The sequence below is a fragment of the Paramisgurnus dabryanus genome, chromosome 8 (genome assembly GCF_030506205.2).
Source record: "Paramisgurnus dabryanus chromosome 8, PD_genome_1.1, whole genome shotgun sequence".
Classification (NCBI taxonomy): Eukaryota; Metazoa; Chordata; class Actinopteri; order Cypriniformes; family Cobitidae; genus Paramisgurnus; species Paramisgurnus dabryanus.
This window is the reverse complement of record NC_133344.1, coordinates 27,689,656-27,715,413: the sequence shown is the minus strand read 5'-3', so window position 1 is coordinate 27,715,413 and position 25,758 is coordinate 27,689,656. Positions and strand designations below refer to the sequence as shown.

Here is a 25,758-nt window from a genome sequence, read left to right as displayed (position 1 = left end):
CAATATGCAATAACCAACATATGTTTCACATTTCAGTGAAAAGAAAGCATCACAACATCTGAAAGTAAACAGCCATGTTTTGCAGTTGCATAAAACAGATCAGACATTTTAAAGTCACAATAAAATGGAATTAGCGATTGTCTTATTTTTGTCGTGACGTATATCCGAGTGAAACGGCTTTTGAAATAAAATAAAGGTAGGGCTGGACTTCAATTCGTCCCTCAATCTGATTGGATCGGTGAAAGTTGGGTCATGTGCCTATTTGCTGCGATCTTTTCCCTGGCCCCGCCCCCCTGCCATATTCGTGACCGTAAGTAAAAAGAGGTAATTTCAAGGATCAAAAATAAGAAAGCTTAAAGATGTAATTTGTAAAAAAAATACCACAATGTTCCAAAAAACTTTTTAAATTTCAATTTCATTGAGACTTTAACAATGCAAACAAACATCATGGGCTCTATCTTACACCCGGCGGAATGCAGCGCAATGCGCGACGCAAGTGTCTTTTGCTAGTTTCCACCCTGCACAATTATCATTTTCACGTTTAGCACGACGTTGTTTAAATAGCAAATGCATTTGCGCCCCCTTTTGCGCCCATGGGCGTTCTGGTCTGAAAACGAGGTGTGTTCAGGCGCATTGTTGGCACGTTGCTATTTTGAGGCAACTAAAATAGACTACGCCATTGACCAACAAAAACCTGCCCTAAAGTCTAAAGTCAATGATGCAATATTGTTTTTGTTATTTAAAGAGCGCATTAGTAATATGCGCCTATAAACGGGACGACAACGCGGGTTTGCTTATCACATACATGAATGCGCAGCAGCACAAAAACACTTTTAAATATGAAAGATTAAAGGATTGAATGTAAAAGATTATTATTGAGTCTCTTGGACATAAATGAGGGCCGATTATAAGACGTTAGAAGGCGCAAGGAGCTGCTTCACCTGTAGCCTAAGTAAATAAATGTTTTGCTTTAAACAAATGCATCTATTTTTAAATGTTTTTAAATGTTATCTTACGGATTTATTGTACATGATGACACTGTACCTGTGGATATGGTGAGATGAGAAACATTTTAAGTAATGCTTTGTAAAAAATCCCATGGTGCTGTTCTAGTGCTGAAACGCTTCGGCTCTCTGCACGTTTGTTAATCCTTTATCTCTTGTTTGTATTTTTAGAGTACAAACCTTTTCTTGCATATTTGAAAATTATTTTTTGAGATTACATTGATTATGTAAGATATCAATACATTTAAAGCAATTCAAAGCCTGCTATTTGTACTTCTATGACTGAAAGTAAAAGGCTTTTAAAGGTTTTAATTCAAAAAATTAAAATTTCAATAAAAATGAAAACAACACATTTTGTAACATTTATTCTTAAACTGGTGCTCCTCTTCCTCAGCTTAGTTTTTCAGTTTACAAAGTCCATCATCTAAATAGGGATTAGACACAGCACCACCGCAATTGGCATTTAAAGGGGAGAGAGCTGAGACTCTCATTGGTTTATTGACCGTTACGCCCAAAACACACCCATTACTCATTAGGAGAATATGTACAACCCTTTTCGACCGTGCGCTCGACGCACAAACCATTTTTCCCGTCGTAAAAATTTGCAAAAAATGGCATCGGACACGCCCATTTAGACCGTGCGCTTAGGTCATTAAAATAGGGCCCCAAGTGCAGTTACACACGCATGCACCAACTTTATCCCAGATATGACAGTGTTCATATTACCTGAAACTGATGTGTTAATATTAACTAAAATATAAACCTATAAATGTGATCTTATCTCTAACAAATTTCTTAATGTAAGCAGTGACAACCTGAATCCCTGACATGTAATTATCCTTTTAAATCGACATAGCTGCCTCTTTTTGTCCGTGATGGGAATGAAAAGCAGAGGTTTTTATTCGCTCCATTCTTTATCTCACAAGGACCAATTAACATGCCATAACTTGAAAACTGATGGTGCCTTTGAGGAGTGAAAAAGTATAATTCTGACTGTTGTAAACCGATAGAGACATACACACATCGAGTGTAATGTTCAGCGGGAGGCTGATGAACTATTTAGCGGTTCGTGATTGAGTTTTTATGAAACTCATTAGGAAGGCCATTGGATTTCGTTTCCCCCAAGAAAATACACCTTACGCTCTCCAAGGGCTGTTTTACCCCCACCGAAGTGCTTTAAGATTAATTAAGCTTTTCTTATAAAAGCCTTATGGGCTTTATGTTTACTGTTTATTTCATCTGCACATTACAACTCTTTAAATATCAAGTAAACACAACATATAGGCGCTGCCGTGGTTTGTAATGTATGTGTTTGCCTCTTAAAAGCCCCAGAGTGCAAAGCAGAAACCTTCTCTGTTAGTTCTATAGCCCCGGCTTCAGCAGGATCTTCACTAATGGCCATTGAGGTTTGGAGGCTCATTCACCAGCAGCGTCCGTGCCGGACTCGGCCTTAATGTCAGCTTCTCACTGATTCTGTCTGGCTCTCTGGGCTGAAAGCTTAATAAGTGCTGAGTCATCAGACTTTAATACTGTATGTTCATACTCGGATCTCTCTCCCACTGGCCATTAGAAGACTCACGCCCCCCATTTCACTTTTCCACAAATACATGCTGGGAGGAAACGTCTCGGTTACGGATGTAACCCTCGTTCCCTGAAGGAGGGAACGGAGACGTCACGTCGTGACCGACGAATTGGGAACTCGCTTAGAGAGACCAATCTGCTTCGTTTACTACAAAAACGCCAATGAACTTGGCATTGAGATATTTGCATAATGCTGGCGCCGCCCCGCCAGGTGCCTTTATAAGCAGCAGGTGCAAATAGGGAAATTAGCTTCTTTTCGCTGAGAAAGCCGGGAGAAAGTGACCGGTCGATAAACAGCAGGTGGCAGCACCTGTGGCGACGGGACGTGACGTCTCCGTTCCCTCCTTCAGGGAACGAGGGTTACATCCGTAACCGAGACGTTCCCTTTCAGTCGGTCACTACGACGTCACGTCGTGACCGACGAATTGGGAATCCCTATCAAAACGCCACTAGGGGCTGACCTCTTCCAGTGACTGCGTAAAAGCCCTCCGGTTCCACTTAAGGAGGAGGAGGTAGGTTTTAAGGCAGAAGGCCGGGCACTAGATGTTCCTTTAACCCCACAGAAGTGCCAGCGACTGGGAAGCGCCCTACCTGAGCGGGATAGGAACGCTGCGGAAGCCACCACCCGTCTTAAGGGCTAATGGTGGGCGAAAGTCAACCGTAGTTGAGGTAAAAATGACAGCCGTGGCTGTGTAAGCAAAGCAGTGCTCTGCTAAGGGAAACGTGGGCTGGTAGGATTAACCCCACGGAAAATACTCACAAAGGAACCCGGTGGGACACAATGTGGAGCCCGAGCCAGACACGTAGGTTCGCGAGGATACAGCTAGTGAAAGGCTGACAGCCAATGCTCCGCAACAAAGGCTGCCAAGGCAGCGGAGGAAGAACAATTCAAACCATTACGCATTTTTGTTCTGAAGGCCTTCCATACTGACACAGTTATGAAGCATCAGTTGGAGGCTGCAAGCCGACCTGCGAGACTGTTCTCCGTGCTCCCCCTGGTGAGGAAAGAACACGAGAGGATACAGGCTCGATACGAACACTGTAAAATCTAGTGAACGCATTAGGTGTCGCCCAACCAGCAGCTCTACAGATGTCTGTTAGCGAGGAACCACGAGCTAAAGCCCAAGATGAGGCAACGCTCCGTGTGGAGTGCGCTCTCAAATTAAAGGGGCAAGGAATACCCTGAAGATTATAAGCCAGGGTGATAGTATCAACTATCCAATGAGACATCCTCTGCTTAGTGACAGCTTTCCCTTTCTGCTGGCCACCATAACAAACAAAGAGCTGGTCTGAGGTCCTGAGGCTTTGCGTGCGATCCACGTAGAGTCGCAGTGCGCGTACGGGGCACAACAAAGCCATGGTTGGGTCTGCGTCCTCCGGGGGCAGCGCTTGCAAGCTCACCACCTTATCTCTGAAGGGAGTGGTGGGAACTTTGGGCACGTAGCCTGGTCTGGGTCTCAGTGAGACAGCAGGACCAAACTAAAAGCACGAATCGTCAACAGAGAATGCATGTAAATCCCCTACTCTTCTTCATGGAGGCCAATGCTATCAGGGTCAGAGTTTTCATTGATAAAAACCTCAGACTCGTAGACTGCAAAGGCTCAAAAGGGATACCTGAAGGCTTCAGCACCATGGACAGGTCTCAGGAGGAAAGAGGGAGGGCGCGAGGGGTTTAGCCTGCGAGCGCCTCTTAAATGTAATAATTAAATCATGCTGGCCAACTGATCTGCCGTTGATAAGAGAGTGATGAGCAGAAATAGCGGCGATATCAACTTTAATGGCGGAGGGACAGCCTACCATCTAACCTATGTAAAAGATATAAAAGCACAATGTTAATGGGCATTCTCTGGGGTCCTCGCGTTGCGAAGAGCACCGGGTGACGAGAAAGGTTTCTTTAAGCGAGTAAGCCCGTCTCGTGGACGGTGCTCGAACCGCGTCGATGGTGTTAGATACCGCTTGCGATAAATCACCTAAACCTTGCGCGCGCTCAACGACCATACATGGAAATCCCACAGGTCGGGGCGCGGGTGCCATAATGTGCCCCTTCCTTGAGAAAGTAAGTCTTTCCTCAGGGGAAATCGTCAGGGAGGGGCTGTCGCGAGGAGCATTAACTCTGAAACCCAATTCCTGGAGTCCAGTACGGGGCGACTAATAAAAGGCTCTCCTCGTCCTGCCTGACTTGCACAGAGTCTGCGCAATAAAGCTCACTGGAAGGAATGCGTCTTAACGCATCCCCCGCGGCCAGCTGTGTGCCAACGCATCCACGCCGAGGCTGCCCTCGGTTAGTGAATAAAATAGGCGACAGTGGGTATCGTCCGGCGACGCAAACAGATCTATCTACGCACAACCGAACTTCTTCCAAATTAGCTGGACCGTCTGGGGGTGGAGTCGCCATTCGCCGGGGGCGCAGCTCGGGAAGCGCCGCTGTATTGAGCGTACCCGGGATGTAAATGGCACGAAGGGACCTCAGATGCTTCTGACTCCAAAGGAGGAGATGACGAGCGAGATGCGACAGGTGACGAGAGCGCAAAACCGCCTTAACGGTAAATAACGCAACAGTCGCAATGTTATTGGTGTCGGCTAATACATCCTTCCCTCGCATCTCCATAGCGGAGCGTACAAGTCCCAGATATACAGCGCACCGCTCGCGGCAGTTGGGGTGCTATGCACACCCCTGAGACTGCAAGCCCGTCATACGTGGCTGATCATCCCGTGCTGAGGGCATTGCAATATACAGAATGCCAGGAGACCCCTCAGGGGCATATCTTCTATCGGAAATGCCGGGTCTACCACGGGGAAAAATTGAAATGACACGCAGGTGCAATGTTTACACGGTGTATGTCGGTGTGCCACGCTCTCCTCGAGACTCGATCGTAAGCCAACGCTGAAGCGGTCTCATATGAAGCAGCTAGGGCGGCGTCACAGCCGCAGCATGCTGTCATATGTCCAGGAGCTTCTGAAATTGTTTCAGAGGGACCGCGTACTTCCCTCGAATTAAAGCGAGGCAAGTCAGAACTGGCGCGCTCTTGTAAAACACGCCAATTAGTCGATCGAGTCTTATTTCCATACTGAGAAAAAGGATCCTCTGCACGGGGCAAAGTTGCTCTTTCCCAGCCGACCTGAAGACTTAAACGAGCGAGATGCCGAAGCATTAACTCTCTGTGTTCGCGCACGTCTGCCAAGAACGGGCTATTATAAGTCGACGTAGCTAAAAGCAGAATGCGAACAACGCTCTCTCTGACATTTTAATGCCGTGACTATGGAGACACGGAGAGAGAGAGAGACAGCTCGAATGGTGCACTTAGTATTAATATGCCCACCCCACGACGCAGAGCGAAAAAACGGTCTAAAGCGAGGGGAGATGGACACATAAAGTACACGTCTTACAGGTCTAAGGCTGCAAACCGATCTGAATATTGAAATACGAGCCTCGGCGTTATCATCCAAAAAGAACACCTTCGTAGAGCCGGTGCGTAAATCAAATCGATCGTAACCCGCCGCGTATTTTGGGTACTATGAGATAAGGCTGGAAAAACCCCATCATCATCATCTCGGTAAGAGGGACCGGCTCGAACATCCTTCGCCAACAGGATATCGACTTTAGCACGCAGTACATGTGCATCGGACGCTTTCACCACAGTGAAACGAAAGCCCGAATTTTGGGGTGTGCCGGATTCGTAACCGAGGCGGATCGTGCGTAAAACCCAACGAAACGGGCTGGGAACTGAAGCCAAGCACCCAGGCACCGTACGAGGAGAAATAACGACACTACCGAAGTACCCGCGGTGGGGCAGCGAAGCGAGACAGGTGGGACTGCCGGTGCGTCTGCTGTGACAGCATAAACATCTACAGTATGTGTGTGTGACACTGACCTGAGCCCGCTGAGGGTAACGGTCATCTGGTCTCCTCTACGGAGAGCGCAGACTCCGATGAGGGTGCTGGTGGTCCGGTCTCCTCAGCGGAGAGCTCGGACTCCTCAGGTCACCCGTTGGCGATAGAGGAGAGGTAGGGGAGCTGGTGTGTACCCGCTCACGGCTCTCTCGATCCTCCGGAGACCTAGAGAGGGAAGAGGAATGCACTCTTATGTGTGGTTAAGTGGGTACCGGCCGAACAGCCGGTGGAACATATGCAAACCAAGGATTTTCCACCCGACCCTCTATCGGGGGAAGGAGCTCCATCTCCTGAAGAGTGATCCTCTGCCAATCCGGGTCGCCCTTCACTGGCCACTTAAACTCCCGAATTTCACGGGAAGCGGCTAAGCGGGCGGGGCGAGCTGCTGACGACCGGTTCCCCTGCGCTGCCGAGATGGGGTCCGAGGAGGGGAACGGAGGTGGTCGCCGCAGGACGCCGACGGCGAGAGGCAGACTGAGGAGCCGGCGTGGTGGACCAAGGGCAGCTCTCTTCCGCCGGGGCATGACCTAGGAGATCGCCTCAGTCTGCGCAGCGGAGCTGTCCGACTCCCCTGGCTCGCCGAAGAGGCCGGTCTGAGAGACAGGAGCATTCAAGTTGTTCTCGTCTGCGTCCGTCATGTCAGCCAGACACAGCCAAAGGTGGCGATCTTGAACCACTGTGGTGGACATCGCACGACTGAAGGTCGCGGGCTCCCTCGTAAATCCTTGGTGAGCCTGCAGCAACGTTATTGCGTGCAGGGCCGAAGCCGCCTCTCCGGCATGCCTGATGGGCAGCGTCCGTAACCGGACGACTGTCTACAAACACGGGAGGAAAGGGTTGGGTGGTCCCTCCAGGAACGCATCCCGCTCCACTGAAGGGGTCCCCGCCCTTAGCGGCTCCGTTGGTGAGGGAGGTGAGGGGTGAAGCTGAACGGCCGGACGGCCGCAAATCACGTCAGCTCTTCGTGCCGCGGGAAAGAAAGGCACAGGAGGAGAGGACCGAGAGGCCCGAGCAGCTCCGAAGTACCAATCATGTGGGCGGGACGGTTCGGGCGGAGAGGGGTTAACCTTTCCAACTCTACCGTCTCCGCCGCTCGCGGGCACGGCCGCCATCTCCGGAACGACTCTGCCTCGGAGGAAAAATGGACACCCCTCTGATGCTGCAGAAGTGACGGGACCAGAAGGAGGTCCAATGGATTCGGCAGACATCGTAGAACACGACTCTGCAGTCTCCACCGGAGCCTCAACCGGTTGAGGATGAGAAGGCCGGTAGGCGGAGGACGCATCCTCCATCCTACTCAGCGTAGTGACGCGAAGGGCGCCCTGCGAGCGCTTGACAGCCGCACCATGGCGGCGTCAGCACTGCAAAGGCGCGGACAGCGTTCCCGTAGAAACGACAGTCATCTCCGCAATCCAAGAGGGTTATGCTCTCACAGAGAGAACAGAAACTCTCCACGAACGCAGCCCCGGAGTGCTCGATGCCTGAGCACGAAGACAGCGCTCGTGACCGTCACTGGAACCCTTATACTTCTCGCATCCAAGATCGCACGGGCGAAAAGCTATCCTGAAAAGGACGCTGATCTCCGCATATACGAGAGAGTGGCTGCCTTTAAAAAGACACAGAGCTCTCACGTATCACTCTTTTAGGGAAATCACTCTTTAGGTGCTCAGCTGATGATGCGCACAGGGAAGGCAACGCACACACTAAACTCAAAACAAAAAAGATGCAGAGCCGTGGAATACTGCGAGCGTCCGCTGTGTTAGTACTGCTTGTCAATCAACTTCAGCAACCGTTCCCAGAAGAGCAGAGAGTAGCTTCTCAGTAGCAGATAAAGCCGGCTTTCGAAGCGAAAGAGCTAATTTCCCTATTTGCACCTGCTGCTTATAAAGGCACCTGGCGGGGCGGCGCCAGCATTATGCAAATATCTCAATGCCAAGTTCATTGGCGTTTTTGTAGTAAACGAAGCAGATTGGTCTCTCTAAGCGAGTTCCCAATTCGTCGGTCACGACGTGACGTCGTAGTGACCGACTGAAAGGGAACTGTAGTTTTACAATGTTTGTATGTTTCCCAGCAGGTATAACTGTTATAAAATCTTTATTTGTGACCCATATCTGTGAAATTCAGGCTAAAGTCTTAAGGATAAGGAGCAATAAAGTTTGATTTTAATCATTCATTTATAATTAATATTTATCTTTGACGTGGTCTTACTCAGTCAATATTAAAAAATATTAAGGTTATATTTTTTACACAGAATGTTCTCTACATTGTGTAAGATGATTTTATGTAGAAAACACTTAATAGCTAGGTTTTATAGACAGGGTCACATTTAGCTTATATTACATTTATATCACCAACTAACTAACTAGATATTTATAGTTATCAAATTTGTATAGAACTAATAATATTGCTTCCCTAGGACAAATTGCTCTTGATTCTCACTTTTGTTAGTCGCATTGGTTTAAAGTTTCTGCTAAATGTAACTGTGACTAAATAACTAGTTCTGTGTAACTAACTGCTACTTAGTTTTGCACACAATATACTTTATTGTGTCTGTACACAATTAAGTCTGGAAAATGCAATATTGTCAGATATGTTTTATAGCATACGTTTGTTTACAAATTACATTTATAGCAGACACTACTATTAAACTAGGGTAAAATGCAGAGGTTTAGTCTGTAAGCATTACATTGTAAAAGGTGAAGAGATTTTTACACATTTGAAACGTAAAGTTTTTCTTATTACAACGTTATTACATGTTATATACAAAAAGGTTATTGACAGTATCTGTGGCATGCTTTAAAATTTTTTGATATGTTCGACTTCACATTCAATTTCCGCTTTCACATCATAAAGCCATTAATCAGGTCCAAAAGGTCGTGACACAGATAACGCTTGTCTTAGGACAGAAAATATGATTATATGGAAAGAGTTGCACTTTATAGTTACAGTTAAAAAGCACAAAGTAAGATAAAGCAAGTGACTTTGGGAGTTTTAAATTTATGCATTTGGCAGATGCTGTTATCCAGAGCAACTTACAGTATACAGTGCATTCAAGCTATTCATTTTCAATCCGAATGTGTGACCCATAAAATCAAACCCATAACCTTTGTGCTGTTAACACAATGGCCAAGTTTACATGCAAAAAATTTTGTCAATCCGACAAATCCGACTGAATTTAATCCGATGTAAGGTTACGACAAAACAGTTTACATGCACCCTAAACATGGCAATCTTATTAAAATGTTCGTTTAGATGTACATTCTATATAATCCGAACCAAACGTCTGCGCAACACACCGCCAAGGTTGCCAGATTCGCGTATCAAAATCACCCCAAAGGACATTCAAAACTAACCCAAAAGCATCCCAATGACTATTCACAGCTCAAATGCCAATAACTAGTGAACAAAATTATTTAATCTTTAACCCGCATTAAAAACAACTTGTGGAAACAGTAGCCCAAATATAAAAATAAAAAAGCTTTTACTATAGTGAAAAATATCACATGCATCATCATCTGTCTATTTTTCTAGAGATAAATAAACGGCTCTGATGGCAGTATCTTTGCATTGCACCATGGGATGTCATTTTCAAATAATGCCCGTCAACATTGCATTTTATTATTATTGTTATGTGCTGTGTGGTTTTTTATGTGAACATAAAAAATGCGTTGGTCTCGATGACTCGATGTCTGAAATTATGAGTCCTTCTCCTCCCACTGTGATCCGAGACCGAGTCAAGACCGAGTCTTTGAAGAAACTAGTCCGAGACGAGTCCGAGAAAGCAGAAATCGATCTCGAGACCGGACTCGAATACTACATTACTAGAGTTCGCGCTTTATCTCTGGATAAATGTACAAAGTCAAAGCTGAGTTTAAGAAAAAAAATTTGTAAGAAGTTTTCAGATATAGGCAATGAAAACACACTTTTCACAACGTACGATGCTACTTTATCCCTTTATGTAGTCTAATGTATGAAAGTACACACGAGCGCTAAAGAATGTACAGCGCGTGACCCCATTACCTTAATAATGCATGTTGCATTGCATTTCTATGGATGTTTCTGTGATGAGAATTATGTAACACGTAAATAAGAGGTATATATAAGATGTAAACTTGAGCACAATTCTTCTGCGCATGTATTTTTGCATCCGATTGAGAAAATACTACGATTCACGCGTTTACATTCATACTATTCTCCTGCTGATCGGATCACATTTTGGACTACACCACCACTTTTAATACGATCAAAATTTGCATCCGATCAACCTCAATCGTATTGATTACGGTGTTTACATACGATTGAGCCATCAATCTGATTACAAACGGATTATTTGGTTGCATTGTAAACTTAGCTATTCAGAACCCTTCAAGAACTCAACCATCATTATAATTTTTATCATTATCTGCATATTATGCTAGGAAAGCAAAGTTTTTGGATATATAGGATAACAATGTACATTCAATACGTTTTGCGTATTCTATTAACCTCTACTTGATATTTACTTTACTTGTTGTTTCCACACAGGGTCTCGTCCACGTTTGGATGACTTTCCGCCAAAGATCCTGGAGGACCCCTCCGATCTGATTGTGTCAAAGGGTGAGCCGGCCACCCTGAACTGCAAAGCAGAGGGTCGGCCCACACCCGTGGTGGAATGGTACAAAGACGGCGAGCACGTCGAGACAGATAAGGACGACCCGCGTTCCCATCGCATGCTGTTGGCCAGCGGCTCCCTGTTTTTCCTCCGTATCGTTCACGGGCGCCGCAGCAAACCAGATGAGGGTGTTTACACTTGTGTTGCCCGCAATTACCTCGGAGAGGCTGTTAGCCGAAACGCCTCGCTGGAAGTAGCCGGTAAGTCCTTTTTGATGAATTCCACCTTGTTTGTTATATCTGGATGGAACATAACTCCGCTGAAATAAAAGTAATCTATCCCTCTCAGAAGGGGCCTTGGGTTTTGTTTGTCTTGTTCTTTCGTGGCATGCTGCCGGTGGGTTTTTGTCTTCTATAATACGGGGCTGTGATTGTGTTCTCCTGTTGTGCGGCTGCGCTCCGGGCCTTTGGCTCAATCATAATCCAGCTCTCTGGCACCGGAATGACTACAGATCCAGCTTGTCTGCCAGAAGAAACTGGATTAGCAAGTTTGTTGATTAGGAAAAGAATTGCAGCTAATTAGAATCCTCCAAGTTTCCTCATTAAAAACCCAAAACAGCTATTTGACGTCTCCCATTTTCCACATGGTTTCTTTTCTCTTTTACAAACCATGCAACTTTTACAAACTTAAATCGCTCAGAACTTCTTCTTGTTAATATTTGAGGTCTGGTGCTGTGTGCGATCTTGTTTATTTTTTACTATGGAAGTTTGCTGACTTCTGGCAAGACGAGCGACAGTGACCGTTGGCGCAAGGACGTGTGTGTGTCCAGCTGGGCGAAAAAGCTGAGAAAAGTTCAACTTTATGCAAATGATGAATGGCTTTCCAGGGAGTGACTACCAATGAGAGTTAATCAGTGAAGTCTGTTATTGTGAGGATGGTAACTTGTTTGTTTATTTTTCTTACTAAGACAACCAAAATTAAAGGTGACATAGAATGATTGAACGTGGTATTTATCCTTGTTCTGTGATGTGATATGAAGACAAAAAATTTTGTGGGGGGTCTGTAATGGCTTAGAAGCTTCCTAAAAACCTCTCTCAGATAGCTCTATTAGGGTGGGGGATTTTAAACAAGTGGTTTTGCACCTATTTGGCCCCCCCTGCTGACTTAACTTGCAATCTCATTACTGATTGGCTGACTTTGCTGCCACTCAAAAAATGTAGCCAATTATTTTAAAGTGAAGGGGCAGGGAGATGCCTGTGATGTCATAAGCATCAGTTTTTCAGATTGGGCTGTTTTCTGGCTGACATTTCTAAAAGAGGAATTTCTATGAGACTGAGATGTTTAGCATGTCTAGCACTTTTTGTTTGTTTGTGAATGCGGGTAGACTACCATTATTCAACAAAGACAAGGTAAAAATGGTTTTTCATTCTCTGGCCCCTTTAAGAACGTCACTAATGACCTACTGTAGTCGCTGGCAGTGTGCATGAAGCATAATTTTGGCTATTTGGTATGATGTCTGGAGATATGAGATGAGGTCTGATGTAATGTAGCAGTTAGAGGATCAAGGCCAAGTCAAGTCCATCTGATACATTTTCCAACTTGCCGAAGGAAGTGATTAAAGTATTTCCTCTGGTTAAAATGAAATAAGATCTTAAAATAGATGGCTTTTAATGCTAAGTGAGAAGCGATTCCTTCGAGCCATTGTAGACTTTTTGCTTACTGTCCTAGACAGTAACAAAACCTGCCTGGTGAAAATTATTTGCAATCATGCACTCAGTGGTACATCTAATCCTGTATGTGAATACTTAAAATCTCTAATATATGCTTGCTTTTTACGGCTACTATAAATAGTACGAGGGATAAAACTATTTTACTGTTATAGTGGCCTAGTTTCTAAAGCAACAAAATAATCCTGTTATAGGTTACTACTGATTCATAGATTTTTTGCTGAATGATGCTACCTGACCATTGACTCCAAGTATAAAATTACAGCACAGAACCTTACAGTAAGTCCTCTGAGTAAACCTTCAACACAGAGGATGATTTATAACGGACAATTACAGCCAAAAATAAAATACAATTTCAGCCCTCAAGAGCATATAAGATCCAAACTCAGCACTCCTACATGACTCAGATCAGGTTGGATATTAGCTTTTCCCGCACATTGCTGGTGTGCTAAGTGCTCGTCCTTGTGCAAGATGAGGCTATGAGACTTAGGTCACACACCGAGAGACCCACCTCACCGCCGGCCGTATCCTCTCCTCAGAAGTGATTAATGTTCTAATTAGAGTTGAACAGTTGCCACGGCATGGGTGGATTACAACAGGTTAAAGCATGGATGGGAGGCAGTGTTTCCAATGCTCCGCCCCCTCCCCTTAAAAGATCTCACGTAATTGAAAACGCACATCCCGCAGCTCAGATTATAGCAAGCGGATTGACGTGAAAAGAAATTTGATCGTACGGTACAAGGGATCAGTCTGTGATATAAGTGAGCAATATTATTGTGATTCTGATGCCACGGTGCCCATCTGTTATACTTGAGCTTACAGGACACTTTTTCGAAAAACAAATTTTTTTGTTTGTTTCCTGATGAATCACTTGTGTCTCTCGGTGAGCATGTGTGATGTGATTAACTGTTCTGTTAGAGTCACGAACGTCCCGCAGAGAAAGAGTTTTTGGAGAGCTGTGTTATATAACCATTAGTAGTTTGACCTGTGCCCACGTTTTCAATCTTTTCGAAATAAATAAAGGGGCTGTGAAAAGAGTTTTAATGTTCGCAGCTGCCCATGTCATTATTCTCGAATATTTTCCACAGGAAATTTATGCAGAAGGAAATGATACAGATGGAGTTTCATTCATTCGTTCTGAAATAAAAAAAACATGGTTCATCACTAAAACTTTTTAACCAATATTCAAATTGCGTGAGAGCTTATTGAGACATTTGCTTCATTGTACAGGGTATGGTGGTCGAGTTTTGTTTAATATATAAGTATTTTTTCTGAGCAGGATATGGGATGAGACAATACTGCCAATATCGGTATGGTTTGAAATGAAGCATCTTCTTTTTAACAAAAGCTCTGCCAGATATGTACATTGAGGCCAGACATAAGCTTTTCAAACCTGCTCGCAAGTTGTGCAGTGGTATATTTTGAAACAGGGTTCATTTTTATCTTCATCATTCGCTGTTTTAATAAAAGTGATTGTGACTACTCACATGAAGCCTTGACTTGAATGTAAATATTTATTGTAATGAAACCACCGAGAAGCGAAACGATAGTTATTTTTGCCAAAATAAATTATTAGGGCTGGGCAAAAAAAATAGATTTTTCGATTAATCGTTTTTTTTAAACGTGGTTTGTTTTCCTTAAGACAAGGGAAGACGGCGATCATGGATCACTACTATGTGAAGGGAGGTTTGGCAAGTGGTTTGTAGTTAACATTTTACTCAGCAACGTTAGCTCAGTGTTTTTTTTTATACGCATTAGCTATGAAAGCTATGATTCTGAGTTTGCCGGAAGTTACATGTGTTTCATGAAAGCCGTTTGTTTATGTTGTTACTGCTAAAACCATCTATATGGAGAAAAATCCTGGAATGTTTTTCTCAAAAAAAAAAAAAAAAATATTTTTGACTGAAGAAAGAAAGACATCTTGCAAGAGCAGGATATCATCTTCGAGTACGTGCTTATACTGACTTGACAAATGTGATGTCAAGCAGTGATGAACTTGGAATCCTGGAATGTTTTTCTCAAAAAAAAAAAAAAAAAAAACTATTTTTGACTGAAGAAAGAAAGACATCTTGGATGACATAGGGCTGAGTAAATTATCAGGACATTTTCTTCTAAAAGTGGAGTAATCCTTTAACCTGAAAAGCTGCTGTCCGTAACTTTTACCTTTCTATCACTATCTCTGTTTGAAACATAATTGCTGGTTACATTTATTGAAATACATCTGACATTTCCTAGTAAAATCCGACCCGAATTTTGAATTGTGTTAGGGTAAGGAGACAATTTTGAACACAGATTGTTTATATAATTGATCAATAGCTGATTTTTGTTTATTTTTGACCAATAACTTATGGATTGCAGCTAATATTAAATATATTACTTTTTATGTTCATCTGGTAGAGATTTTAAGTAATTCACAAAGTAATCTATGATTTATGTTATAAGGGAGTATAAATATTTCAAAACTCAAACAAATTCAATTATTTGCATGCTTTATGCCACATTATAAATGTGCTGTCTTGATGGTTTAGATGTGGGCGAAGTATTCCTAATGCAGAATGACCCGGGTTCAATGCCCATGCTTGAATAAATGAATTTATCCTTTTTTAATAAATCATAGATGCAGCTTTGTGCCAGTGGATGTATTAGCAAGAGCAGGATATCATCTTCGAGTACGTGCTTATACTGACTTGACAAATGTGATGTCAAGCAGTGATGAACTTTGCATTTTCTGTGACAGCTTCACTTAAACCTAATCTGATACAAACTGCTGCTGTAAATGTTACCTATTAATAATACCTGTTAGTATGTGTTAGTAAATGCATAGCAGTCAGCACACAGAAAAATACAATTTAGAGCCATATATATTGAATACTAAATAAATGTTTGGGTTTGCATAATATATTATTTTTGTTTGTGTGTAATTATTTATTATTTAATTATTGTTTAATTATTTATTTTATTTAATATATATATACACACATACATGTATAAATTTAAGAAAAAGTTTAATTATGTTTTTTTTTAATGTATATATAGTATACAAATATCAAAATCTAAATAAATACATGTAAAATGTTTCTTTAATACATACATGCATGTGTATGTATTTGTATATACAAAATAATTACACACAGTGCACACACATATATTATGCAAAAACAAGCTTTTATTTGGAATGCGATTGATCCCGATGAATCTTTTGACAGCCCATATATATATATAGGAATGAATACTATGGAAGTGAATGGGGCTCATGACCGGTTTGGTGTCAAACATTTCTCAAAATATCGTTTTTTGTGTTCATCAGAACAAAGTTATATATACAGATTTGTAACAACATGAGAGTGAGTAAATATTGACAGAATTTTCCTTTTTGGGTGAACTATCCCTTTAAAGTATTGTTTGACAAACAAAAGACCTGCACATTTGTTTTTAGCCAGTGTTGTTCTCAGCAAATAAAACAGGTTAAATCTGGCTTATAGAGTAATATATTAATCCATGCAAAGCTAAATCACAGTAGGGTTACAGTATTATCCAAATAACATATGTATACCGAAGGACAAATGCTTAATCTGGCACTTGTCATAATGGCAAAATGACAAATAACAAAAGTAATAGTTATTATTTGTTTAATAGCAGTTATTTAGCTCTCGGCATGAATATGAATCCATTTACATATTCTTTCAAAATAGCAGCTTTATGTTGAAGCTTTTATGCAAGAGAAAAGCTATATCTATATCAAAGACCAAATGTGGCAGTCAGTCTAAGGGAGCACAGTGTCTCTTACCCTGAGCCCAGATTAAGATAAAATAGGACAAATAAAAAAACAAACTTGCTTAAAAGGCTCTAGACCCAGCTGTCATTCTTTACTCAGTGTAGGATTATAAAGTAATGGTGTTTTGGTGGCAGCTTTTCCGTAATACGTTTTTCCACATGCACTCTTATCTAAACCCACTGAAGGGCTGTTGTGGGATTTCTCATATGCACAGTGTTTTTGAACATGGCTCGTTCACTTTTTATCTGAAGTTTCTTTTAGGGTCTTTGCGTATTACATGGATGTGTTAAATTTTAAGTCGTTGCACAATTACATTTTTATCGCATACATATTTCACTAAGTTCATGTTCAAAAGAGCGTATAAAGACTAAAAATTGATTCATAGATAGGAAAGCAACTCAGATTACTTCAAGTAATTGTTCGTAACAGAAATAATTCATGTGGTGGAGTTAACCCAGTCTTCGGATAACCCCGATTATCCGAATTCTACATAAGGAACAGCAGGTATTGACCCACCTCTGGGTTGGATTTATTTATGTGCCACTAAAATGAACAATGACAACATCTTGGATCACCCCCCCAATAAACCCACAATGCATTGCTGTTAATTGCATGTTAGTGGCTAACATAATTTTGCATGTAATTATATGTATGCACATATTGAGCGTGTAAAAGCGTCCCACGCTTTAGTTTGCCTGAAACATTTCACAAGTCTTCTCCCACTCACGCATACGAACACGTCGACAGATGGCCACATGTCAACCCCAAACCCATTCTTCAGGTTAGAGTGATTGTCCTTTTAAGATCAACATCTGAGTCACAAACGGTCAAATTTGTCATGGCTCTCCATTGGGGGAGATGCAAATGAGCCGCCGTGTGTAAGTAAGGAGAGAGAGCGTGGTGAGTCAGTGGTGGGCTATTAATAATGTACATCCCAACAGGCTTGTCATTTACCATCATCTCATGATCTCTGCTGGAGGGGCGGAGAAAAAAAGACCTCTGGCTTTTTGAAATGAGATCGACCTGTGTGAGATTCAGCTTGGGAAAAAAAAATTCATTCCCATGAGTCAAAAGCACGAGACTGCTTTACAGAAATATCAGTGATCACATTTAGATAAATGCACCATATTTATCTGAGCTGTGTAAGTCAAGGTCATGTTCGTCCCAGGTGTCCTGTGTGTCATCTTCAGTATGTCCTGTCTAACAACCTTGTAGCCAAACTCAGTGGCTGCGGCGTCCAACACCGCCTACATCCACATCCATACTACATAGTAGGCGAAAGACAGTAGGCTAGGCGAGTAGTACAATATGTCCAACTTGAAAAACAGTAGGGGAAAAGTGCCCGAATGACCCACTACTTCCAGAAAGTGTGCATTCGATGGACACTGTACTATCTCGTGAGCCCCCAGAAGAGTTATGCAATGAAGAAGAAGAAGAAGAAGAAGAAGAAGAAGAAGGAAAGGTGTTGTTTTAATAAGAAATGTCCGAAAGCAGTAATGCAGCTTTATTCATTTACAAGAAAACATATCAGACACACTTAGCGGGTTTTGCATCTGAGCTCTTCAGAAATGCATTCAAAATCCACTTGCCCAAAATATCTCAAGAGGCACATGGGGTGTGATTCTTCTGGACACAGCCAATATACTGTATAAGGAGGATATTTTCTCCAAATTCATGTTGATTATTTCAATAAATCGTTTTAGCAGCTGAGGTAATTGGCTTTCACAGCATATGTAAGAGATGATTATGATTTTGCTCTGCAAGGTCTGTTCAGGGTGGAAGTTAGCCAAGCGGAATTAAAGAGTGACCATAATGTTTTCTGCCGGTCACGTGATCCAGCCGAGCTTTCAGCTGCGGCTAATGAGGCTCTCAGCTCATGTCAGTCTCCTCAAAGATGACAAAATATCACGCATTTTGCTTTTTACCAAAGTGTAGAGGAAGAGAGAGGAAAGAGTAGCTTTCTGCACAGACAGCCAAGAGGGACGAACATTGTCAGAGCCAAAGCGTGTATTATTCTTTCCCATAACAAGGCATGTGGTATCGCTGAGGGCGCTTACGGGCTTTGTGCGGGCCAGCCAGCTCTAGGTAAACGTTGACACTGTTTTCCCCTCTCTTTTCTTAACCAAAGCTCATGAATTACACATGACTCATCTCCTGAAAAATGCAACATGCTGGGGGATGTTTGGGAACAGCCTGTCCTTGTCCTGGATTTTGCATGTGCCTCCTGCGAGTTACATCGCATTTGGGTGGTGACGGACCATCACAGCGGACTGCAGGGGATGGAGAGTGCATGCATATGTGTATTACATTACTGGGGTTATACAGTGGGGGAACGTATTGAAGTACAACCAGTGTTGTGAATTCTTTATATTTGTTGATTTCTTGAGTTAATACTAATGTCTGGTGAAAATTTCATGTGAATAACCTCATTGGAAATATATGTACTTAAAAAAATGTTGACGCGTTCAATACTTATTTCCCCTACTGTATATTTCTGTTGGAGGGCCACAGGTCACCCTCGATGAGCTCTTGTCTTGTGGGCGTGTTTTTTCTGAATGGATTTAGAGGGTGTTTAGCAGTCGAGACATAGACTTCACAGGATGGGTAGATGTCTATATTGTTGGCTAATATGTACTGTAGGAATTTGTATGTAGTTAATCATGCAAAAACGTACGATTATAACAAAAACAATAAAGAAACCCCACCCCTAACCCCAATGTCATGGGGCAAAGGCAAATCGTACAACATTGTATGGATGTGGTCATACGAATTAATACAAATTAAATACATACGAGAAAGCATTGGTTAGTCCACTGACTCTAAGTCCAGCCTGAACTTACGTAAATTGGTAAATATTTTATGAGTTGGCTAATTAGTATGAATTCGTACAAAGTTAACTGCGCAAAAACGTACGATTATCATAAAAAAAACTATAACGAAAACCCAACCTTAACCCCAACATCACAGGGGCAAATGCAAATCGTACAACATTGTACGAATGTGGTCATATGAATGAATATGAATTAGCCACCTCATAAAATACGTATGAATTGCCATGAGATAGCATCGGTTAGTCCACTGACTGTTAGTCCAGCCTGAACTTATTAGACAATTGGTAAAATATGTATCAAGTCTCATTAGTATGAATTTGTAAAAAAGTTAATCGCGCAAAAACGTACGATTATCGTAAAAAAACTATAACGAAAACCCAACCTTAACCACAGCATCACTGGGGCAAATGCAAATCGTATAACATTGTACGAATAAAATACGTACAAATTGCCATGAGATAGCATTGGTTAGTCCACTGACTGTAATTAAAGCCTGAACTCATGAGAATTGATACAGTTTTTTATAGTTGGCTAATTTGTATTAATTCGTACAAAGTTAATCATGCAAAAATGAATGATTATCATAAAAACAATAACAAAACCCCACCTCTAACCCCAAAGGCACAGGGGCAAATTGTACAAAAATGTATGAATGTGGTCGTACGAATTAGCCACCTCGTAAAATACGTATGAACTGCCATAAGATAGCGTTGGTTAGTCTGTTGAGATGTTTTCTGCAATATCTGCACTCTCTTTATCAGATATGCTTTTATGCGCTATTGAAGCCCTGTGCTTTGTTTTTGTACACTTTCATGGAAAACGGCTCAAGGGAACAAGTGGACGCTCATTTAGCTGTGGCAGCCAAGCATGTGGGAGTCAGCAGTATTTACAGCCAAAGGGCGAAGGACAATTGAATAATTTTATACTCAGTTAGTTTTCTATCCCAGCTTGGCTTTAGGGGATGAATTAAGTTTTTGTTTGTGTGTTTGTTTGTTATAATTTATAGCTAAATGCCAAATCTGTTGTAGAATTTACCTTTAGTTTTAGCAAAATATTTTCAAAAAATGAATTAGAAATGAAAATGAGTTCAAATGTTGTATTTTGTGTGTTAGTGATGGGCGATGATTAGCATTAGCTAAAAATGGCCAGAAGGCATACGTTCCCCCCTTGTATTTGTTCTGAAATCTGCCCGTAGCCTTGCCAATGGATTTTCTACACTACAAAAATGTTTTGTTAGGTTAGGTAGATTAAAAGGGATAATTCACCCAAAAATGTCAAATCTGTCATTATTTAATCATCCTCATGTCGTTAAAACCCGCAATGTCTTTTTTTTGTTCTTCAGGCCCCAAATCCAAAGTTTCAGGTTTTCTGGTTACTATGGCAGTTGATGGTGACAGAAGTGTTAAATAAATAACTCAATTCAAGAGGGTCAAAGGTCAAAACTTTTATCAAAAAATAGATTATATTTTAGATTGTTTTTCACTAAACCCTTTTGTATGCCTTCAGGACACTTAAAATATATGGCACGAGTCGAGTAGAGTTCTAAGTTTTGAGTCCTTTTGAAACTTGGAGAGGTGAGGTGGTCACCATGCACTCACACAGTAACCATAAAAAACACTTTTTTAAAGAAAATTATGCTTTTGTGTTCTGAAAAACAAAGAAATACATTGGGGGATCAAACGACACAAGGATGTAATGACAGTTTTTATTTGTGTGTGAACTTTCCCTTTAAGGCAAGGGTCTCCAACCCTGCTCCTGGTGATTTTTAGCTCCAACCCCAATCAAACACAGCTGAGGCAGCTAATCAAGTGGTTCGGGGTTGCTTGATAAATAAATAAATATAGACAGAAGTGTTGAAACTGAAATCTGCAGGACAGTAGCTCACCAGGAGCAGGGTAGGAGACTTCCTGATTTTTCCAAATGAGAGATCATTGTTGACCTTGTGGCAACATTTCAATCAACCAATCAGATTGAAAGGGGACATAGCATGAAAATCAAACTTTTTCCATGTTTAAGTGCTATAATTGGGTCCCCAGTGCTTCTATCAAGAAAATGTGGAAAAAAACAGTAACTTAGTTTTGGTAAACCATTCTCTGCAAGCATGTGAAAAATAGGTCATTGAAATTTGTCTCCCCTTGTGATGTCAGAAGGGTATAAGATAATACTACCCCTTAATCTGCACTATCAAACCACGGCATCATTTAATGCAGAGATCAACTCATTTGCATTTAAAAGGACACACCTAAACTGCACATTTTTGCTCACACCTACAAAGTGGCAATTTTAACATGTTATAATAAATTATCTATATGGTATTTTGAGCTAAAACTTCACATACGTACTCTGTGGACACCAAATGCTTATTTTACATTTTTAAAAAAGTCTTGTGAAATGTCCCCTTTAAGAGATAAGTTCACAGTTAATGAAACTTTAGGCTTACTGTATATCCAGAGGTTATTCACCTATAATTTATTATTTAGTTTAGTGTTTGGGGTATGGTTATTATGCTGACCCACCATAATCTTTCACTTTACAAAATCAGGTCAAGCTACGCTTAGGTATGAAAGAATCAACCTAACTTGATTCAAAGGTATAAGTAGCTCAATTTACAATGCGCTTTGAATTGGTCTACGTCATTTTCTTAGATAAATAATATTAATAAGATAATAATCTTAAGTTCAGAAAGTTTATCATAAAATGAATATTTAGTAAAGCAATACTGTGAAAGAACTAATAAATGTACTTAGGGATGTTCACATTGACCATTTAACCGTTAACCGAAGGTAAGAAATTATGACCGATTAACATTATCAGTTAAAATAAAAAATATTTGTTAATACATGGTGTGTGTCGTCATGAGCCGACAGACATTTCGCCACTTTTCTATCTTTAATTTGTGAATGTCCTGTAAATGACACAAATGATTGCTGCCCTGACGGTCTGATAAAGTCATTTGTATGAGAAATCATTTGTATGCGTGTTTGGAAGCTGAACGGAGACGCGCGCGTGTCCGCGCAAGATGACGCGGTCCGTCTGCGCACATCCGGACAGACGTTCGCTGATGGCCTCTGACCCTAACCATAAACATCTCTCTTTTTGGACAAACGGAGAAAGACGACGCAAAACCAAAACTTTCTGAAAAGCGTCCTGCTTTAGAAATGACCACTGTGGTAGATGAAACGGAGACAATCTGCCATTTGGATATTAATCCACTGGACCGATCGCGTACTTTTTAACAAGGTATGTTGCGTGAATATCTGATAATGTATGAATCCTGGTTCTGTTTTTGATCTGTGGCTGCTGTTTGCACGACGTAAAACCAAAGACGACGCAAAACCAAAACTTTCTGAAAAGCGTCCTGCTTTAGAAATGACCACTGTGGTAGATGAAACGGAGACAATCTGTCCTTTGGATATTAATCTACTGGACCGATCGCGTGCTTTTTAATAAGGTAATGTTGCGTGAATATCTAATAATGTATGAATCCTGGTTCTGTTGTTGATCTGTGGCTGCTGTTTGCACGTTCAAATTAAATGTTTTGTTTTTACTAGTTCACAGACAACCGTCAACTGTATTTTTACTCAATGACAATTTAATATTAAAATCTTATCAGTTAACGGTTAATATTCGGTTTAGAAGCTACGGTTGTCGGTCGGGAAAATTAACTGATATGAGCATCCCTATGTACAAATATAATGTACCGATCATTTTTAAGTATATGAGCTACATGGACTTCAGATATTGCTACTGGCAGCAAACTATATCAAGTTTAAAAAGTATTAATTTGAAGATTGTGATTATAGACATTAAAGACTGTTGAGTGAGTAGGAATGTGACAGATTGTGTTGTATGGTGGTGCTGGTTATGGTCAGAGTGGGCACAGACTGACAGATGACCATTTCAAATCCTAATGTGAGATATGAGACACTTACTGCTCAATGACAGACCCACACCATTTGTCCCAGCTTGACAGTTATGAATATTCATAGACAGGAGATGAGGATAAGTTTAACTAACAAAGAAAATGAAACTCTCAGAGCTTTGCATATCACCAATAACATGACATTTCAATGAATATGTATAAGTAATTATCAAGTCATTGTATTTATAAAGGCCAGCCGGTGGAATGATGCGGCCAGAATTTGGTAATGCAGAAGATTTGCCTCAGAGGTCAAATCATAATTATAATGTGGTTTCATTTATTTATTTGGGCTCATTTTCATGCTTCACGTTGTATGTCATTTGGTTTCTTTTCGAAGCTCGCGACTAGTGAGATTGTACGTTATAATTGCACAGTTAAACGAACAATTTTTTCACAAAGATTAGACAGGAAGATATAGTGGCTGTCAGACTGATTAATTGGAGATCTGTGCACAAAAATACATTTATTTTTTCACCGAGATGTGTGACATTTATGTTTGTATGCTTATGTGAGGCTGTGTGCCAGCCTCCGGTTGAAAGTCTATAGCACTGTAGGAGTTCACCTTTGATGTAGAAAACTCAGAGAGGCCCCCTAAGGCTGCTGCCATAGGGCAGGGGCCGCATTTTTAATCTGTCAGTAACCACCGGGGATTTATGGATGACTTTCCCTCGCCAAGTCAGGTGGCAGGAAATGCAGCATTTTGCCGTTCGCTCTCAGTGTGAAAGGTGGGAAGAGAATAGAGAAGAAAAGGGCAGAGTTTACTGCGTCTGCTGTTAAAACAAACGCTTAGTCGGTCAACACGTCCGGTCATTGTTGAATCTGGAGATTTAAACAGTCGCCTCTCATATTCTTCATGCAAGACGGGTAGAAACACAGTCACGTCTCTTCGCTGCAGTCAATTATTCAACCATATTCAAATGTGAATGCGTAATTATAAAAATACTTTATTATTGATAAGGCGAGAAAGCCGTGACAAAAAAAAGATGCGCATGGAAATTCAAAAGAGACCGAGAATGGAAAAATTTTTGATACCTTTGTTCCTCAATAACAAACATCTATACTTAAAATACTAAAAAGGGAATAAAATGACGTACACCTAACCTAATCTCAATCTCCCACAGTTCTCAGAGATGACTTCCAGCAGCCACCCAGTGATGTGGTGGTAGCAGCCGGGGAGCCCGCTGTGATGGAGTGTGTCCCTCCCCGGGGTCACCCCGAGCCCAGAGTCTCCTGGAAGAGGAACAATGTTCGTGTCAATGACAAGGACCCCAGGATCTCTGTGAGTCAATAAGAGAAAGTGAGATGTTGGCACAGGTCTGATTTCAGGGTGCTGATTGCTGATGAAACCAGCATCGATTGAAAGATGAGTCAGTGTGTGAGGTCACTTCCCAGTCTACTCAACTGAATGACATCACTGCTGGCAAACCCAATAGCTTTTATAGAGCTATTCAGTCACAAGATTGATTTTAACTATGTGAACTTCAGCCAAAGCTTTTGGATACATATAGATAAGATACTGTATGCCGTTAGATGAAGAGTAATTGCACAAGTCTCTTCAGTGGCGGCTCGTGACTGCTCTTTCAAGGGGCGCAAATTAAAAATATGTGTTCGGAGTGTCATGTGTTGCTTGCGTTTTCAAAATATGTGTTTATTGCGTCATGTGCATCACATGTTTTGTCAAAATAAGTGCCTGCTGCACACGCGTCAAAACCGTTTATGATAAGAGAGACTCTCACGTTCACAAAATACACGCAAGACACTCACTTAACACTTAACTCTGATTACGCATGAGATTATATGAGTATCTGGAAACCGCGAGCGTCTCTTTTTTTATAAACCCTTTAGACGCGTCTGCAGCAGGCACTTATTTTGACAAAACACGTGATGCACATAGGTTCACTCGACACGCCAAACACATATTTTGAAATTACAACCCACACCCATGACGGGCTACATACATGTTGTGACAAACTTCGCATCGTGCGCCCTTAAAAAAAGAAGTCTTCGGCCGCCAGTGAGTCTCTCATTTTCAGATTTTTCTCTTGTAAAAATGACCCCAGTAATCTCACCCAAGCGTCCATTCAAAAGCGATCTCAAGAATCTCAAACTGGTCAGGTAAAAAGTTCAAGATTTTAATATGAACAAATTATCGCAAAACCAAATGATCCAATCCGTTTTAATTTGCTTATTTTACCAAACACAAGAAATGTAGTTTGAGATATGAAAGAAAAACCTCTAAGCAAAAACATTTACTTTTGGCAGCCCATTTTTTTCAAAATGCAAATTCTCATCTTTTGGGTTTAGGACTGCAGGCTGTACAGCTCTATTGTTTTGTAGTGTTGCCATGTCCAAACAAAACTCATGAAATAACCTAACTAAAAGTGTGTTTTTTATGATAAAATTAAAATTAAGTTGTTTCATTTGAGTCGAAGAAGT

At 41.5% G+C, this 25,758-nt stretch overlaps 1 protein-coding gene across 1 annotated transcript in view; it reads left to right on the top strand.

The window, feature by feature from the left end:
- The window catches only part of LOC135771207 (roundabout homolog 2), an 80,135-nt gene that overhangs the window by 5,523 nt on the left and 48,854 nt on the right, over window positions 1-25,758 (top strand). Inside the window, exons 2-3 of the mRNA XM_065281350.1 lie at window positions 11,001-11,327; window positions 24,444-24,601. Of these exons, the coding sequence (XP_065137422.1) occupies window positions 11,001-11,327; window positions 24,444-24,601 (485 nt within the window). The remainder of the gene's footprint in view (window positions 1-11,000; window positions 11,328-24,443; window positions 24,602-25,758) is intronic.